The 18,512-nt window shown below is 39.1% G+C and overlaps 1 protein-coding gene across 2 annotated transcripts in view; it reads right to left on the bottom strand.

Moving 5' to 3' along the window:
- Positions 1 to 746: 746 nt before the first annotated feature.
- Positions 747 to 18,512, bottom strand: part of arap2 (ArfGAP with RhoGAP domain, ankyrin repeat and PH domain 2) — a 169,915-nt gene continuing 152,149 nt past the window's right edge. For both annotated transcript variants that reach the window (XM_084711724.1, XM_084711725.1), the window contains exons 27-33: positions 16,595 to 16,723; positions 14,858 to 14,994; positions 13,767 to 13,849; positions 8,490 to 8,525; positions 6,985 to 7,048; positions 3,428 to 3,553; positions 747 to 1,676 (exon numbers count right to left, since the gene is read on the bottom strand). In XM_084711724.1, the coding sequence (XP_084567850.1) occupies positions 1,320 to 1,676; positions 3,428 to 3,553; positions 6,985 to 7,048; positions 8,490 to 8,525; positions 13,767 to 13,849; positions 14,858 to 14,994; positions 16,595 to 16,723 (932 nt within the window). In that variant the 3' untranslated portion in view covers positions 747 to 1,319. The remainder of the gene's footprint in view (positions 1,677 to 3,427; positions 3,554 to 6,984; positions 7,049 to 8,489; positions 8,526 to 13,766; positions 13,850 to 14,857; positions 14,995 to 16,594; positions 16,724 to 18,512) is intronic.

Raw genomic sequence — 18,512 nt, 5'->3', positions numbered from 1 at the left:
TTAGTTTGCTTTTCAAGAAAACACTGAACATGAAGCTACAAAAAAAAGTTGGTCAAATGCAATTTACTTATCATTCAAGATGAAACTGTTCTGTAATAGAGCATGTTAAAGCATTTAGCATTCTTTATTCATATAAAATTATACTGTACATTAAAATTACATTTGCTGACAAACAGTGCAAAGTTTAAAGTGGTGCACCACAGAATGATATGCTTAAAAAACTGTTGATTAGCTGTTCAGTTATTGGTTACAGTGAAAAAAATGGTTAAAAAATATATATTAAAAAAAAAACTATTGGAAATAAATAATTATACATGGAATTTCCCTCCACCACCACCAGCTAATATAATATCGCTTGTCTACAAAAATGTAAACCACAGTAAATGTCTAGTGGGCCCTTAACCTGCTCGTCTCTTCTGCATACAAGAATTTCAATTCTGAGATGGCAGACCCCGTCACTGATAAGTCAACGTTTGACAAGAATGAAGACAAATGTTTCACTTAAGATTAAAGGACCAGTGTGTAGGATTTAGTGACATCTGGTGTTAAGCTTCCAGAATGCGAACAGGTCACCTCAGTCTGGGCTTCCAGCACGTAGCAGAACCTACAGTGTCCACAGAGCTCGCAAATACTGCAAAAGGATCAATCTAGAGCCGATGTTTGTTCGTCTGTTCTGCTCTACCAACTGAGCTACCAGGGTCCCTCATAAATGGTTCATTCTAAAGTAAAGAAAATAAAACAGATGATTCAGATAATTATTCACTAATGAAAACATACTTCTGAATATTATACAATTTTTTTTCCATATTCTACCAATAGATCCCTGTAAATCTTACACACCGGACCTTTAACTTCCTTGCTTGAGGATTAAAATAATCACTATTTTCCATATGAACTCTGAACAGCCTTTTCAAAGTAACTGGAAGCTTTAAAGCATGAAGCAAGCATTTCTAGAAACTTCTGAGGTTTGACAGCTTAACATATTTTTGTAAGATTCTCTGGGCTGAGAAGAGCGGCATATAAATCACGTTTTGTAGTGCTTGGGTCAGCGCCATGTCCAGCTGAGGTCTGCATGACCTCCAGTGTCTCCTTGCACCTGTTTTCCACATCCCCTTGTGCATCGGCATCCCTTTGTATATCCAAGTTCAAAAGCAGTCCTCGGGCTATGATCCCCCCTCATGAAAGCAACTTTCTTTGGCTCCATCTGCATTGTGTGGTCTTTCTCTGTCAGTCTGCACGTCTTTCTCTCTCTCTACTCAGCCCTGTAATGTTTGTCTTGCCATTCTAGGTAGCTCTCTTTCTCCTGACGTCTCTGCCTGTCAGTCATTGTTCTTGGCACTGCGACCAGTCTTGCTCAGCACTGAGTTAAGTTCATTCAGCAGATTAGGCGGCATAATACTCTCCCCACCCAGAACAGGTCTCCTGCTGATGGTCTTACAGCCGCTCTGAGGAGGAACAGGCAAAGGCATGGGCTGCAAGTGTCTGGATGGCGACGGGGAAGCGAGGCGTTTGGGCTGGCAAGCATCCACAGAGGATCTTCTGTGTGGGACTTCGGGGGCTTTGAACATGTCGATGTGCTTCGGGCAGTTGGCCGTGGTGCTCATCTTTTGGTGGAGAGCAGCGTCCTTGGTGGGCCTTGGGTTGCCACCATCAAGAGAAATCCTCCTGTCCGTTGGCTTTGGGCAACAATGGCAGATAAAGATGAATTGCAACAGACTGAATTCAAGTCAAGTCATTTTTCATGTCAGGAGAATTCCTTGTACTCAAATTTACATAGAAAATGAAATCATTTATAAGCAGTGTTTGGTGATAACACATAACTAAGTAACAGAAAGTAATGTAACAGGATATATACCTTTAGTGGAGCAATATTTTTCAAAAATGTAATTTGTAATTGATCAAACTTTTCAAGTAACCCACCTGACACTGTAAAAATGAATATGACTTCAGTTTATAAAGTAGTTCTTACTGTCATGACAACCGGTGGAAATCAAAATGTCATTTCTTATTTTATTGTAGAAGTGCACACTGTTTCATTACTTAGACAAAGAACAAAATCTCCTGAACAGTTGAACCCAAAGAGTATTTAAAATATGCCTCTGCAATTCAGACTTTTCACGAACACTGTCAGCTCATAATTGTGGATCCTGTTCTGAGGGAACCATTTAATAACTAGAATTACCGCCTCTCGGTTGTGTGCCTCCACCAACCAGTCAAGTTGCAATCAAGGTATTAACTGTATATTTGGCAAAATGGAAGATATCGCTATATTGACAGGCATGATTCCAGTGTATAATTTCCAGTGAAACACATGCTGTCATTTCTGAGAAACTATTTTAATGAAGAGCACAGAGAACTGATTAAGAGCTGCAGAGCATGATAACTTTGGGGATCTTTTAGATATGACATCACTTCATCATTTTGTCCTGTTAGATATTTCTATAAATATTCTCATCGGTTTATCATTGAGCCCAAGTGGACGTTTGTGCCAAGTTTAAAGAAAATCCCTCCAAGTGTTCCTGAGACATCACATTCATGAGAATGGGATGGACTTGAGGTCACAGTGTCCTTAACCTTTGACCACCCAAATCTAATCAGTTCATCCTTGAGTCCAAGTGGACAGTTGTACCAAATTTGATGAAATTCCCTGCAGGTGCTCCCGAGATAAAGGATGGACATGAGGTGACAGCGGCCTTGAGCTTTGGAGAAATTTCCTCAAGGCGTTCTTGAAATATCGCATTCACGAGAAGAGAGCCACAGTCATACTTGCAGCTCAGTGAGGCTGTATCAGACTGTCAACATGCTCACATGCTAACATTTAGCAGGTGTGATGACTACGAAACATTTTGGCATGCTAACACGTTACGTAAACATTAGCACTTAAGTCAAATCCAGCTGGGGCTCATGGGATGTCATTAGTTTTGCACGTAACTGGTCACAAACCAAAGTAGTGGAAGAAACGTCTGTGCCAAAATTCATGACAATCCATTCAACAGTCAGGACGGAAGTGGCGGTCGGACCGGCTAAAACTGCAATTAAATAAACCATGCTGATTACTTAATAATAAAATTGTTTTAGATGTTGCTTTGTCTGTTTGAGCTGAGGCATGAAAACCTATTCTCCACTTCTCCCCATGAAACCTAAATGCAGAAGAAAATCTGTCAGCAAAAAAAAAGAGAAAAGGGTTTGACCGCGGTGAAAACTATAGAGATTTTGTATATAACTGTTTAATGACAGCTGTTTAGAGATCTTTAAGTGCACTGTGAGAATAATTAATAAATCATGATGACTTAAACTCAGATATTCACCTTGTAGTAAATATCCAGTATTAACTTTTAATAGGTTTCTGCGTCTAAACCTGCAATTCGCTATTTAATATTTTAACATTTTGAAGCCAAAAAAGTTCATGTTGTCATTTATTTCTCACCTGTTTGCTGGGATTGTGGTTGTGTGTCAGAATCTTCCGGCCCTCGGTCACAGCTCCCCCTCTGGAGGGTTTGCGATCTGCAGCTTCCTTTGAGTTAACGCTCTTTGGGCAGAGGTCAGAGCCGTACTGAAGACACACAGCCAACAGCAACAATGGTTAGTACATTCATAGAAAATATTTGTATGTATTTGTGGCGATTATTCAATACGGACAACAAAGATAGTTCTTGTAGGTTCATTGCCTTTATTTGCTTTTTTCAAAATCATGAATGTTTTTGAAGTGGACGGCCTTCTACAGATGCCAAAATCAAGGTTGATACACATAAAAACACATGTCTATACCTAAATGGACATGGACACAACAGATTCTGAGGAACATGAAGTATCTGGTTCTATTTCATTCATTTTTATCAACAATTTCCACAAGGTTTCTTCCGTTGTGACTAAAAACTATGATAAAGTAAAGAAGAAAAGGTAGAGTTTATATCAGTATACAGGATGTATAGATATAAATTGCTGTTTTTGTCCTGACTAACACTCAAGCATCTTTAAAATGACTGAAAGTCAGAGGGGTGAAGATCCTCTGTCTGACTGTTCTGATCCCCGGCTAAACTTTCTCTTTAACAATGTCTCCTTTTTTATCACTGTGACCCTCGGACCTATAGAACTGTCTCTCTTTAACAAATCCTTATTTCATCACTGCTAGGACCTGTCCTTGGACCTTTACACCCCCCCCCCTCCCCTCCCCTCACTCACCACCACCACCACCACCACCATCCATTCCACCTTGCTTCAAAATTAGGTCCTCCATCTGCAGTTGCTATGGAAACTGTCGGAGCACAATGCTCGCTAACAGGTAAGAGAAAGGAAATCAAGAACACTGAAGTGCTCTCTGTCTACTTTCTCATCTACACTTTCTCCCTGCCCTTCCCACAAGTCCTGTGTCCTTCCCACAAGCCCCGGCGTTGGAAGCTGACGATCCTGATATTTAGCGGATTTGGGAGGAGAATCCTAATATTTTTAGCCGGTTCCAGTCTGCTATAGATTTAGTTGTTGCAGAGCTAAGAGCTTCTGCAAAGAGTAGAGAAAAGTCACTGAGCCCACTAAAATAAACACCTTGAAACAACAGACAAAAATTGGCTTCCCCTTTAGATCAATCTCACCCTGACAGTGTTGCCCTTTTTACTTGCTAACCCAAACTAAGGCACTAAAAGGCTTTTACAGTAAGCACCTGTGATAAACAACACTGTGCTGCAGACGGGTTCCCATAAAGGAAGCCGAGCGGCGGGCTAATACTGATTAAATGTGCTGAGCATACAAAAACAGAGCTGCTACACTCTGAGAAATAAAAGTGCCCACTAGAACCAGAAAGGATTCTTCAGCTTGTCGCCATGAGAGAAGGTAGAACATTTTATACAGGTTGCACTTGGAACCCTTTCTGAGAGCTCTGCCTTGTACCCAGTATGAAGAGTTATACCTAGAACCATCTGTTAAAGGTTTCACCCAGAGTTCCACCTAGAATCCTCTCTGAGGGTTCTATCCAGAACTGTTCCACCTCTTTTATATTCCAAGGGTTTTATCCACAACCCATCAGGGGTATTCTATTGAGAACTTTTTATATTCCATGAATTTTATCTAGAACACACTTCGGGGGTTCTATGGGGAACCTTTTAATACTTTAGGGTTTTATCTAAAACCCACCAAAGGCATTTCCTACAGAGTAACTTTTAATATTTCGGGGGTTCTACCAAGAAGGTTTTTGTAATTTCAACGGTTTTATCGGGAATGCATCAGGGGGTTCTACTGGGTACCTTTTTATATTCTAAGGGTTTTATCTAGAGTTTTTCTATAGAGCAACTTAAGGGTTTTATCTAGAACACACTCAAGGGGATTCTACTAAATTTTTATATTCTTAGGGTTTTATCTAGAAGACACTCAGGTTGTTCTACCAAGAACCCTTTTATATTTAAAGGGATTTCTAAAATTCACTTAGGGGGCTTCAACCAAGAACCCATCTGTATTATGGCAGAAAGAACCCTTGACTACAGATGATGTAGTCAAGGGTTCTTTGGATGAAAAGCATTCTTAATTGAACCCTTAGGTCTACAAAGAACCCTTGACAAAAACCCTCTCTTCAAAAGGGGTTCTTCATTAGCAAATGGTTCTGGGTAGACCATCAGCCCTTCAGGATGAACCATTTTGGAACCGTTGTGTCTAAGAGTGCAGGGTTAGATATTTTAGTTTACTGTGACGCTTTTACTCATAAATGAGCAGAATATAGACACACGCATTTAGTCTAATGAGGAAACATGACGGTTATTTCACTGAGCAGTTAGGAACGAATGTGAGAGTGAGAAATAATGCAAAAATGTGACACATCCGGAGCTGTTCTCCCTGTGTTTGCTTTGCCTTGCATTATTTATGTCATATGTGCTGTGTCAGCGACTGACAGCGACAACACTTAGCTGTATCTCGGGGCTAAGTACCACAATGTGATTGTTATGGTCGCCTTGACCTTATTCTCACAGCTTTTCCACATAAAATGATTTATGTTATTGCTGAGTGACCTCGAAAACTTTACAGTTCTTTTCCTGTTTATGTATTTCATCTGCCTAACAGCACAATGGAAATGGATGATTGGGGGAAATATGATTTATCATATCTCCTTGTTCTGAGATACGGATTGTAAAAGATGATTTATTCCGGGCCCATAACCGAGTGTATTTTTCATCTAAATAAGGAAGGAAAAAGGAGGATGCGTCCGCAATGTGTGTGTCACATTCCCTGATATTTTTGGGTTGCGACAGTAAAAAGGGTTTAAAAAAGGATAGCACATAATTTCTCCTGCACTCTTGGACATAAGGGTGTTAACAAGAACCATAAAGTGTTATTTGGCTTTTCCCCATAGGAAAACTCTTTTTGGTTCCTAGTAGAACCTTTTATATGGTTTCCACTGGGAACCCTTTCACAGAGTTTGACCTAGAACACCTAGAACCATCTGTGAAAGGTTCCACCCAGAAGCCCCTATGACAGACTCACCAGCAAACCCTTCTATGGTGTAATGGTTCCACCCAGAACCCTCTCTTAAGATTCCATCCAGACCCTTTCCACCTCCTATGGGAGATCTACTGAGATCCAAAGGGTTTCATCTCCAGTATATCGAGGGTGTTCTACTGAGAACCTTTATATATTCCAAGGGTTTTATGTAGAACCCACCAAGGGGGTTCTACCTTTAGCCCTTTTATATTGTGGGACAAAAAAAATACTGACAAACCCCTCATTAAAAAGTTCAAGGATTTCAATAATCCTTGAAGAACTCTTTCTTCTAAAAGGATTCTTTGGATGGAAAGGGTTCTTAATGGAACCCTTAGTCTTACAAAGAACCCTTGACCGACTCTTTCTTTAAAAAAGCAAATGATTCTGCACAGAATCTCAACCCTTCAGGAAGAACCCTTATTTCTGAGAGTGTGCACCCCCACTCTCGCTCGTTATGTTGCCTCTTCAAGCTTTTGCATGACTGCGTTGCCGTTCTAACATCTCTGTTGCACGTCATCTTACCTTCATCCTGATGATGTCCGTCACCCAGCTGACCTGCGCCTCCCTGTTCTCGCAGCAGAAATGCCTGAGGAGGGAAAGCTCAGTCACTTCACTGATTTCCACCTTGTTACTTTTACACAAATCTTAACCAGGTGACTGGATTTGGTGAGTCACAGCAGTGGACACAGTGTCTTCTATCTAGGGGACAGTTCATTGATCACTGTAAATAGACTTGACGGTCCGTGGGCAGGCTGTGATTACCTATGAATACATGAATCTGCATGGGTAAAGTATCCCTTAGCAGCAGTAATTAGCGCTGAAAGTAACAATCTGGATGGTGGTTTAAATAATACCTGTCATCTATTCACATTAGTGAAATATTCTGTTTCATTCTGAGCTATTTCTGGTCTCTGAATGTGGTGTACTGGACTATATGTCTGTTACTGTGTGCATGCTGTTATTAAAGCTCTTTGAGACAACTGTGATCTGCAAATTTGGGTAATCTAAATAAAACAGACAAAAATTGACAATGTAGCAACATTGTTTTTCTCTTTAGCATACAATATGGCACTGAAAGCACATGGTAAACCATAAATAATATATTTTTTCTCTTTTTCTTAAGCTAAGTCTAAGTTAAACCATGTTCATTATATTAATTTAGCATGTTAGCTGGCTAACATTTGCTAATAAGCACTAAATACATGTCAGTTCATAACATAAATTAGTCTGGACGGAAGCCTTGTTGCTAGGATGTTATATGGTAAACAATAAAATATAAGTCAAAATGGCTGCATTCAAGAAAACAAAACTAAAATTCTACAGCCATGCTAGTAGCTCTGTGCAGCTGTTCTTAGCAACCACAGTGCTTTGAGCTAAATTTAGCATGCTAACATGCAGATGATTAACAAGCATGACATTTACCATGTTCTCTATCTTAGTTTTGCATGTTAAGATGTTAAAATGTGCTAATGAGCACTAAACACACACATTAATCCCGCAAATGAATTACAAATTTTAGTCTGGACCTAAAAATAAAGCCCATCATATTTTTGTCCTTAAATTTATTTTTTGTGGTGTTGTTCCATCAACAATTTTGTCAGGAATATCCCCAATCTACTCATAAATGTCTTATTTAAATAAGAATAAATTCATACTGATATCAGTAATGTTATGAGAGTAGCTAGCTTTCGCCAAGGAATAGCATTTGTCAACTTGGAAGGCAGCTCTTTATGTGTGACAGCAGATAATGGTTTAGAGGGAAGCTACTTAGAAATTAAATAAAAAAGGAGAAAATGATTTTGTATTATTCCACTTCCTATGAGCCAGCAGCCTCTCACCATCACTAATATATTTTAACTGCACCGATGGCCCCCTGCTAACCCACTTGGATTATTACAAAGTGCTTTAACTTCAACTTTTTAACTCTGTGCCACTTGATTCTTTCTGTTTTGGAGATATTTTAAGTGGAAAGGGTAAAAGTCACACTCATAAATTATTGAACTGGAGAACTTTTGCACGGCACTCACCATTGTTGTTTGTCAGTGTAGACTGTGAATCCCCAGCTGTTAAATGAAAAGGACACAGGTCAGATTTGAAGATACTGGTTCTGCGAACATAAACTTGCAATGTTCTGTGCACCAACCTCATATGAAGGCAGAGATTACAAACAGGTTTTTGTGAAAGGACGTGTGAAACTTTCAAGTATCCAACTCCAGAACCAGTCAACAATACAAAATGTAAAACAAAAAGTTGTTGAGAAAGTATTGTAAAGACAACAGAAGGAAAAAAACACTATCATTAAAATGCAAGGAGGAAACGAAGTTCACTACAAATGCTTGGCACTAAACAGTGGAATTAATTAGATTAATCAGTGTACTTCCAGCCCACATGTTTATGCAAGGGCAGACCTCAATATGCTCTGGGCCAAAGCGTAATACACACAGCACATGCGGCTCACCTATAAGCCTAAGCACAAGATAGTCAATCTCTAAAATGTAGCTCTGCAAGCAGGAGAACTCCTGTACTGCAGCATGAACAGAGTCTGCTGTATGTAAATTAAATCAGTGGTTCTCAATCCATTTGAGGCGAGACCTCCCAGAATAGTCAGGCTGGTGTTTGCGACCTCCCACCTCCCAGTCTGCCTGAGACTGTTCGGGGATTTCTGCATGACACATGAAAGCACAGGAAGACCATTGCTTTGACCTAACAAACAGTCGATAAAACCTATTCAGAGTAGGGATTAATCAACAATTGATTAATCACCATTAAGAATTTCACTGATTAAAAATGTATTAATCATTAATTAGTTGACAGTCTAGATGGCAGTAATTGGTGCCTCATTTGACAGTGTTTTATTTGGCAGAGGCATTTGTTGAATAAGGAGGGTAAAAAATTAAAATAATACAAAAACTGAAAATGAGCAAGGTCTGTCTTAATTATGAATGATTAAGTGATTAACATTTTAAAGTATCAGTTAAGGAAAATGCACAACATTTGCAGCCCAATTTCTAAGCCATTTCATTGCTGTTGTATTCCCAAGTTTAAAATATGACCCTAATTTCCCATCATGCTTGCTGGACTAAGTAGTTGTCATTTTGGTGCTGGTTTATAGTCTTGCTGCTTGCTACAATATGTTATTTTATTCTGGCGACCCCCGAAAACCATCTTAAAACCCCCTTGGGGGTCCTGACCCAAAGTTTGAGATCCACTGCATTAAATGATCCCATATAAATATGGTTAATTGTATGATGCTGCAAGCTAAATGAAGCGATCTTTCTTCCCACACAGCAAGCTTTCGGTGCTTATATACACATGTGCAGGTATTTCAGCGCAAATTTACCTGCATACAGAAACAAGAAACTATAAATGAAAAGCTACATTCATGCTAACCATAGCTATGTTAGGCTATATTTAGCCACAACAAAGCTCTGAGTAAAATTCACATCATCAAGCTAACATGCTCACAAAATGCTAAAATGCAGATGTTGAACAAGTATAACTTTTACCACCTTCATGACATTAGTTTAGCATGTTAGCTTGCTAACATGTTCTAATAGTACCTCAGATAAATTAGATTTTAGACTAGACCAAATGCTAGGAGCTGCTGTACGCAAATGGACTTGACCCGCACTCATGACCCGCATGACTGAATCTCAGAATGTATGTACCAAAGTGGTGGACCAAAAAATGGCTACAGCCACGCTAGCAGTTGTGGGGCCGTACTTAGCCACAGTGGTGCTCTGAGTTGAGTTTGATTGACTCTCTGAAATGTACTTTTGCAAGTGGGAGCATTCCTGTATAGCAACATAAACAGAGGCTGCTATATACGTTAAATGATCACACATGAGTACGGTTAATTGTATGATGCTGCAAGCTAAATAACTCGACCTCTCTTCCCACACAGCAAGCCTTTTGTATGCTTAAAGGTGCATATACACATATGTATATTTCCGTGCAAATTAACCTGCACGCAGGCAGCAAAAGGTGAAAAGACCACCTTCCTGGAGAATACAACCTTCCCTGAAACCCTTCACAGCTGTGGCTGAACAGGAGCAGAGAAGTGGGGGAAGAACAAAGCGAAAGAGGGGGCAGAGATAGAGAGCCCGCAGCCTGGAGCACCACTCCTGTGAGTTAAGGCAGCCGATCCAACCCCGCAGTAGGCCGCGCACAGATAGACCTCTGCCTAATGAGGTACTGGAGCGCTGCCTCTCCTAACCCTCTCACTATGACACTCAGCGTTCTTCTCAGCACTCTGTCTTTATTTCTTTATTCACCGTATCACTTCTCCCACAGCCCACTCAACAGTATATCTATGATACCACGCTGTATCATTCCACACTTCTGTCCCTCTTTCCCCTCTCTCTTCATCTCCCACTCCCTCGCTCTTATCCATTTTTTTTCCCCTGAAGGACGGCGTAATGCAGACAATCGCTTGCCGGACTCATTTTTCACGCTTCCCCAGACTCGAAATTCCGACATGGGGAAAATTATGAGGAATTATAATCGGGTAATGTGAAATATAGGGTTTGGCTTCTCAAAAATCTCCTCTTTGTTTGACCAACAAGAGCTGCTGAGGGCTTGGCATGTGTCATAAATTATAATAACAGAAGATCATTAAAATAAAACAGTGGAAGCAGTGTTTTCTATACGCGGAAGCAAAGTTTGATAATTTGTATTTGTTAAAATGCAATTACATTTAATCAATTTCATTACAGTGAAAAATAAGTCGGGGTCAGGAGGGGCTGGGGTATCTCCTGGTTATACAAAACTTTGAGGGAAAGAGAAAGGGTGATATATCTTTCAGGACAAACACACAAACATGCACACAATTAAAGAAAAGTACCCTGGAAAAGACAACAGGATTGCTAAATAATCACTAGTTCATCTTAATAACACAGAAGGGTGGATTTATTAAAAATGTGCAGTTGTTTTGGCACTAATGGGTCACGTTTGACCACAGTCATTATGAAGCCACATCAAATTTTGGCACTGGAAAAATTACAGTTTGGTTATTGCATTATTTATTGCCCCAAGAAATATGGAAGGGGGGAATATAAACTGATACAAATAACCACTAAACCTGACTCATAATTGACCCTTCCTAAGTTCTGCCCCTTTTTGCTCTGTGCTCCAATAACAGCTTTAACTCTTTAACTCAAGGGATGTCAGCAAAATGCCAGCTTACTAGTTAGCTGATGGCAATATATAACCTATATAATAAGAAAGTCTGATTTTTATATAGTTATTCTTAATGATGCGAGCCACTGGTTCGGATTGTCAGTGAAATCAGGTGCCTGTGTTGAGCCTGTGTTTATAGGCAAAGTTACAGTGAACAGTATGTGAGCTAGTCAAAAAGAAAGAGGGAGGAAACTTTTATTCAGATAATTTTATTTTTGATGTCACATTTTGTGGTTACGGCAGTGGAACATTACTGCTTTTGTCCACAAAATCAACACAATATGAACATTCCTTGTAGCAGCCTTAAGATTTAAATGCACAAGGGTTAATAGCAAGACGCTGGCTGACCAGCTAGCTAATCAATGATAGACATTAGCTAGCTAGTAAGCTAGCATTTTGCTAACAGTAGCTAATTTAGGATGTGAATACATGTCACTTTTACAGGTTCCCCAGCAACATCTTTTAACCATTTTCAAAATATGAACGAGACTAGCACTAACAGATCAAAGTACAGGACACAATAAGAGAGAAAGCTGACTAGTTAGCTAGTTCAAGTGTCATTGGAGCGCAGAGGGAGAAGGGACGGGCTTTAGGACGGGTCCATTGTTGATTGACACTGTGATTTAACGTCAGACAGAACCAAGTGTAAAATCTGTAGCACTGTTGCTTCACTGGCAGAGGCAGGGAGATATCTGACAACTTCTTATCATCCACATTTCAGTAATAGCTACATGACAATGAAAACCACTTCACTGATGGAAACAACACATTTTGCAGCAAATAAATAAATGCACATAAAATGCACTTTACAGGAGCTCATAATACTCGAGCTATAACACTGAATTGATATTGTTCCGGGTATTTTGCAGGTTAAAGCAGATGCAGTCCTCTGTATTGAGTTGATGGAGCCGATCATGTACTTATGTCACACTGTTTTTATCCATTTACAGCAATAATCGTGTCTAACACATAAACATAACATGTTTTGTACTGTAACTTCTTTACATATTATAATGTTATAGTAACAGTATAATACATTTCAGTGAGAAAGCTCAACACTGACTTTAGGAACAGCCATTTGAAATAAGAAAAGATTGTCCACGCACACAGTCACATATTAAGTTGTTCCACAGTGGATGAAGGAATATGACAGAACAAACTAAAAGGGATCTAGTGTTACAACTGATTCTGTCAAAGTACTGCTTCCAAACAAAAATCTCCCTAATAGATTTCTCTTTACCTCAAAGGACCTGTGAGGAGGATTTAGTGGCATCTAGCCATAAACTTGCAGACTGCAAATGTCTCTTTTCCACCCCACTTCCAAGCATGTAGGGCAGGGACAGTCCACTTGCTTTGGCCAGGGGCCACTTTTGCAAAATGACAGGACGCCAGTGGCTCCTTAATAAACAAGCATTAACAATAATAGTATTTCTCAGATAAAATGAATAAACATTAAAAGGCCCACAATTTTTTGTTTTGATTCTTCATTTTCAAATTAACTGAGAAATTAACTTATTCACTAAATTAACTTGGCACAAGAATTGACAAATAAATCAGATATTTCACTGCATTTGTCAACAGCAGCTGCATCTTAGTTGTAAATGCTTTGCATTTTAAGCTTTTTTAGCGTGAAATACAACGGGACCAGAATCATCCTCATTCCTGCATAAGAAAATCTGCACTTTAATTAAGTTTAACAAACAAAACTTATATATTTATGTTAAGTCAATGAAAAAAGATGAGTTGATTCCATTAAATTTCTGTATGATTGTATGAAAATGAATCAGTTCGTTTTCAGTTTGAATGGTCGCCGGGATGCGCCACCCGTCACCCAATCACAATTCTTATTTTCAGATGATTATACACTAATGAAAACATGAATCCAATAAATGTCCAAAAATCTTACACACTGCACCTTTAAATTCAGTTGCAGACCTTCATGTTAAACTCATAGCACATTATTTACCACCTTTTCTTGCACTTGTCTTGTGATATCTGGCCTTTAACAACCCAACATCTGACTCTGACATGTCCCTACCATGGTAAATTCAGGTAGTCTTAGTTCAGATTTAAGGGAGATTTAGTAAAATACATAGATATTTATTGTGTACATGAGTGCAGTCTACCTGGTCGGAGGTTTGAACTTTTTCTTCAGGCCCAGGTAACATTTCACAGAGTTGAGGTGGATCGCTTTCTCTGCTTTAGTGCCCTGCAAAATAAAAAAACAAAAATAATATTAGAAGAATATTTTTGCAAGAATGAAGGAAAACAAAAAAAGTAAGGCACATATTAAAATCAACTTAACAAAACGAACCACATTAAAATAAAATGCCAACAAATTATCTGTGCAGCATCGCAAAACACGGCAGTCCATTTGAATCATTACCAGCAAACCTCTCCTTCCAAGCAACAAAGAACAAAGTGAAAGAGAACAAAGCAAACAAAATCAAAGTTATAGCTTGCTTCTGACACCTACACATCACAACCCACCACCCATTTCCAGTTCCATCCAACATAATTTGCACTAAATACAGACCTGGCAGTAATTGTACAGGCCAAAGAATATCAATTAAATTTCACTAACACTTCTAATTTCCTTTGCATTTACGCAGTAATTAGCCACATTCTTGTGCAACCTGATATTTAGAAAAGCTTTCAGTGAGCGGACCCTCCCCACACACAGCACCAGCTCTCACCATGTTCCCTCCCCCCCCCTGTACTCCTACCCCTACTGCCAGAGTTACTGCACCTCCATCAATTATTAACACTTCTTCACACTCCTTTACGAATCCCATGTTTCAAACTGCAGAAATGTGCTGAGAAGAAAAGCCCTCTAGGGAACGCGGGCCTGCTGGTCCTCTCTGAAGCACACGCTGTATCTTGCCTTTTTTTCCAAAGAGAGTGGGACGTCCACTGTCATCAGTGTGTTTTATTTTCCTCCTTAATTCAGAGATTTGGATCCCAGAGATGGACACGTCGCCAGGGAGATGAAGCGGAGAGAGCAGGGGTGGAGTTCAGTCTATTTGGTTGCAGCTATGTGGGCGCCGCTCTCACACATTTTGTTTTTCTTAAGCAGTTCTATAACCTTTTAAATTCCCTTGTGATAAAATCCTCTTTGTTCGCCCGATATGTCGTGGTCGCATGCAAAAAACCCATCGTGGCAAGTGTTTACAGGAGATGTGGCAGTAGATTAAGCTGAAAATAAAGGTGTACCTACTCTGATATCTCTGTAGAGCAGCAGCTGCTCTGCACGCAGTACAACGTATTTGTCCTGGAATTTGTGCCCTGACAGCAGTTTGGAGGATCCATCGTTGAACTTCAGATAATCGCCTTTTATAAACTGTTTTTGGTCTCCTGCAAAACACAAAGAAATCTATCAAGGAAGAATATTTTCTGTTTTGTAGCCATTTGTCAGATTAATTTATCATTCAAGTCAACAATTAACCGGTTCCAGCTTTTCAAATGTGACAGTTTGACTGCTTTTGTCCTGTTTCCTTTTCTTTGTTTTAGTATCGTTGCTAATTTAAATCAAATAATTTTATTATCACTGGTACTGGAAACATGGGATGGGCATTTTTCAAGGTTTTCTGACATTGTACACACAAGTGGTTCCCAGTGTTTTTTATCGCCCACAGCCAGCCAGATGAACTCAAGTACCCCTTCACTGAAACCACTGGTCATGTTCCAAATTTGTTCATTCAAATTGATTTTAAACTCAATTGCTGCAATTAAATAAATGGATATTGTTTCAGTATTTGTCACATAACTGCATTCAAGTTTACTTGTATACTACAACCACTTGCAGTGGGGTCTACAAGCTGGATGTTTTGTTTTATCCATTATTTTAAGTTTCAACCTTTTACCCATTCATTTTAGTAATTTCACTATTTATACATTACTTTCGGGTAAAAGTTGCTATTTCAGCTGCTTATACATTATTTCTTCATCCATTAGCATTTTACTGCTTAATGTTTCAGCTGTTGAAGCAATTATTTTTAACTAATCTTTCAACTGTTTACCATGAAGTTTAGCTTCAACTAATTGTCTCAACTGTTCAGCAATTACTCTTAACTATTTTTTCTGTTTAAGCACTTTTAGGTAACTGTTTTGACTGTATATCCATAACTTTTAGCTAAGTTACCATTCCATATGCAATCCATTACTTTTAGATAACTATTTTGACTGTTTGTATTTTAGCCAACTAAACATGCCAACTGCAAATCCATTATATTTAGCTAACTATTTCAACCATATAGCACTTACTCTTAGGTACTGGTAGCCATCACGTTTAGCTAATTAGCTATTTCAACAGTTAACCTTTACTTTTAACAATTTTCAACTGCTAGATATTACTCTTAGCTAACTATTTTGACTGTTTCATTGATTACTTTTAGATAATTATTTACACTGTTTAACCGTTTGCCTACTTCTGTTGAAACATCCATTACTTTCAGCTAACTATTTCAAGTGTTTAGTCATTCGTTTTAGCGAAAGCCAACTATCACAACTGTTATGGACACTTTCAGTGAATAATTTCAACTGTCTACCCAACTGCCTACTTTTAGCATACTTTATCAACTTAGTTTTAACTTCCCTGCTCTCTAGTAGGTAGTTTTCATGCACTCATGGTGCACAGGTGTTAGGTCTGACTAATTATGGGAATACATGTTTTTATAATCAGGTAATCATTTTTTAATTAGCTGAGTTACTTAGCAATCTTTCCACATACCCCTTGTCAAGTGCAGAGGTACCCTCTGGGCAAAATTAGCTTTAAATTGGTTGGGAATTACTAAACAACCGACTAAACAATGAATTAAACAGAAGTAATCAAAGGATTAACATATAATGAAAAAAAGAGTTGCAGTCCCACAGTGAACAATGACATGTAACCAGTACACATGCAAAACAACATACCGTTAAAAAAAACGCATTAAAAGGCACCATTTATATATACCTTTCCCATCAGCTACACTTTTTGCCCCCGAAAACTTCTTTATGACAAGAAAAGCAGAGCTGGGGCAATCCAAGGTGCTCCACTCCAGCACCTGCTCAAGAATTTTTTCACTGTGGTGCAGCGGTCGCTCTGTTGAAAATAAAAGACAGGGGGTCAGAGGGAGAGGCATTATAGACTAAGACTACAAATCTGCCAGGAAATAAAAATAGTCAGACAATAATGGTCAAAAAAGTCAACTGTGAACAAAGCCATTCTGTTTTACATGAATTAAAAATGCATGAAACGAAATCACAAGCTCATATAAAATCCATGACTAATTCTAGTTAACCAAATAACAAAATTATGTTGTTGTTCTCCCCATTTTCATCACAGAGCAGTTTAAATTATCTCCAGCATATCAGGACCTGATTATAAAAACACACTCATGTGCAAAATAGACCTATTATCTCTTCCTAATTGGTGAACAGGGTACATGCTATCAGCTAAAAAAAAAAAAAAGGCAGATAATTTGTGTACCACCACCCCTGCTCTGATGCCTCCTTCTCCTGCTCCCTTGTTTTTCATAACCGAAGGAGGTAAAAAGAGCCACAATGGCATAACTTATTCATAACAGCGGGCTTATCTTCTCTCTGGAATCTTTGCAGACCCAGGCCATGGAATTAGTTCCTCATTTCCCAACAAATATTAGCTCCCCTTTTCTGCCTATTGTCCTCGATAACAGTGTTTATCTGTAGCTATCCTCCAAAATGGCTAATTAACGCACTTTCCCTCCCTTCTTTATGGTTTTATGAGCAAAACCTGTCACGCTACCGCCTTCAAAATAGCTTGACTGTTTACTCTTCCACAGACATATTGTCTTGCCATGGAAAATATGCTGAACCGTCAGCAAATATATTCAGTATTCAACACACCTTCGTTTTTAGAAGAGGACGGCGTGTCCTCTGTAACTTTGCGAGGAGGAAAACAAAATAAGAGCGCGGTGTAAACTCTCAGTGAACTGATGAAAAGTGCACGGGGACCGCCAGCTAAGCAACTTCGCGACAAAGCTCAACTTTGACTCCCCCTTGCTCGCCGCTTCTCGTGCTACGATCAAATATGGGTGTGTGAGGCGCGGGGTGCCATCAGAGCATATTAATGCAAGATGAGGCGGGTCAGCTCCCCAGGTCGATCATGCAAGGAAGATGAAGGTAATTTATGACATATGACGGTAAAGATGATTAATTAATGTGCATATCATCAAATTGACGATGCTTGGCTAATTTCTCAGTGTGCGTCCATGTTCACGGACACCGGTTCATTAGAGAGATAGCATAATCTTCTAATCACGAGGTCTTCGGATGAGAGAAAGAGTGATCTTTGTATATGCCTTGGATGAGAATAGCCATTTAAATGGTGATGTGACTCATCATTCACTAATTGGATATACTGCAGATGACAGCAGGGAGTTTAGAGAAAAGACTTTTTGCCGCTATGAGTCGACAGCAGGGCGACCTTTAATCAAACTTATGGAATTAAGTTTATGTTTTTCAAAATCATTTACACTGGTCAACAGAAAACCGCGTCATTCTGCTCTAATCATGCAACAGATGTCTGCCATGGTCCCTTTTAATGATGAGAAAAAAAACAGCCAAAATATTTAATTAAATCTCGCAGGGGTCTTTTAGAAAAGGCCACAGCTGATAGAAGACACTAAAATTGGATTTATAGTTTACATCCATGTCTGTCCAGACTTGTGCATGTAGTGAAAACTAAGGTATTAAGTGTATTTTTTTGTCAAAAGTTATCATATACTGACATGCATGATTCCAGTAAATCATTTCCAGAGAGAAACATGTTGTCTCCACTTACAGCAGTGGTTCATACAGTGTGGGCTGTGAATATGAGCTATATAATATTCATTACTATGTGCAATATGACT

The sequence above is a fragment of the Lutjanus erythropterus genome, chromosome 23 (assembly GCF_056507025.1).
Source record: "Lutjanus erythropterus isolate fLutEry1 chromosome 23, fLutEry1.hap2, whole genome shotgun sequence".
Classification (NCBI taxonomy): Eukaryota; Metazoa; Chordata; class Actinopteri; order Lutjaniformes; family Lutjanidae; genus Lutjanus; species Lutjanus erythropterus.
The sequence above is the reverse complement of the archived record's forward strand: the minus strand, read 5'-3'. Positions and strand labels throughout refer to the sequence as shown.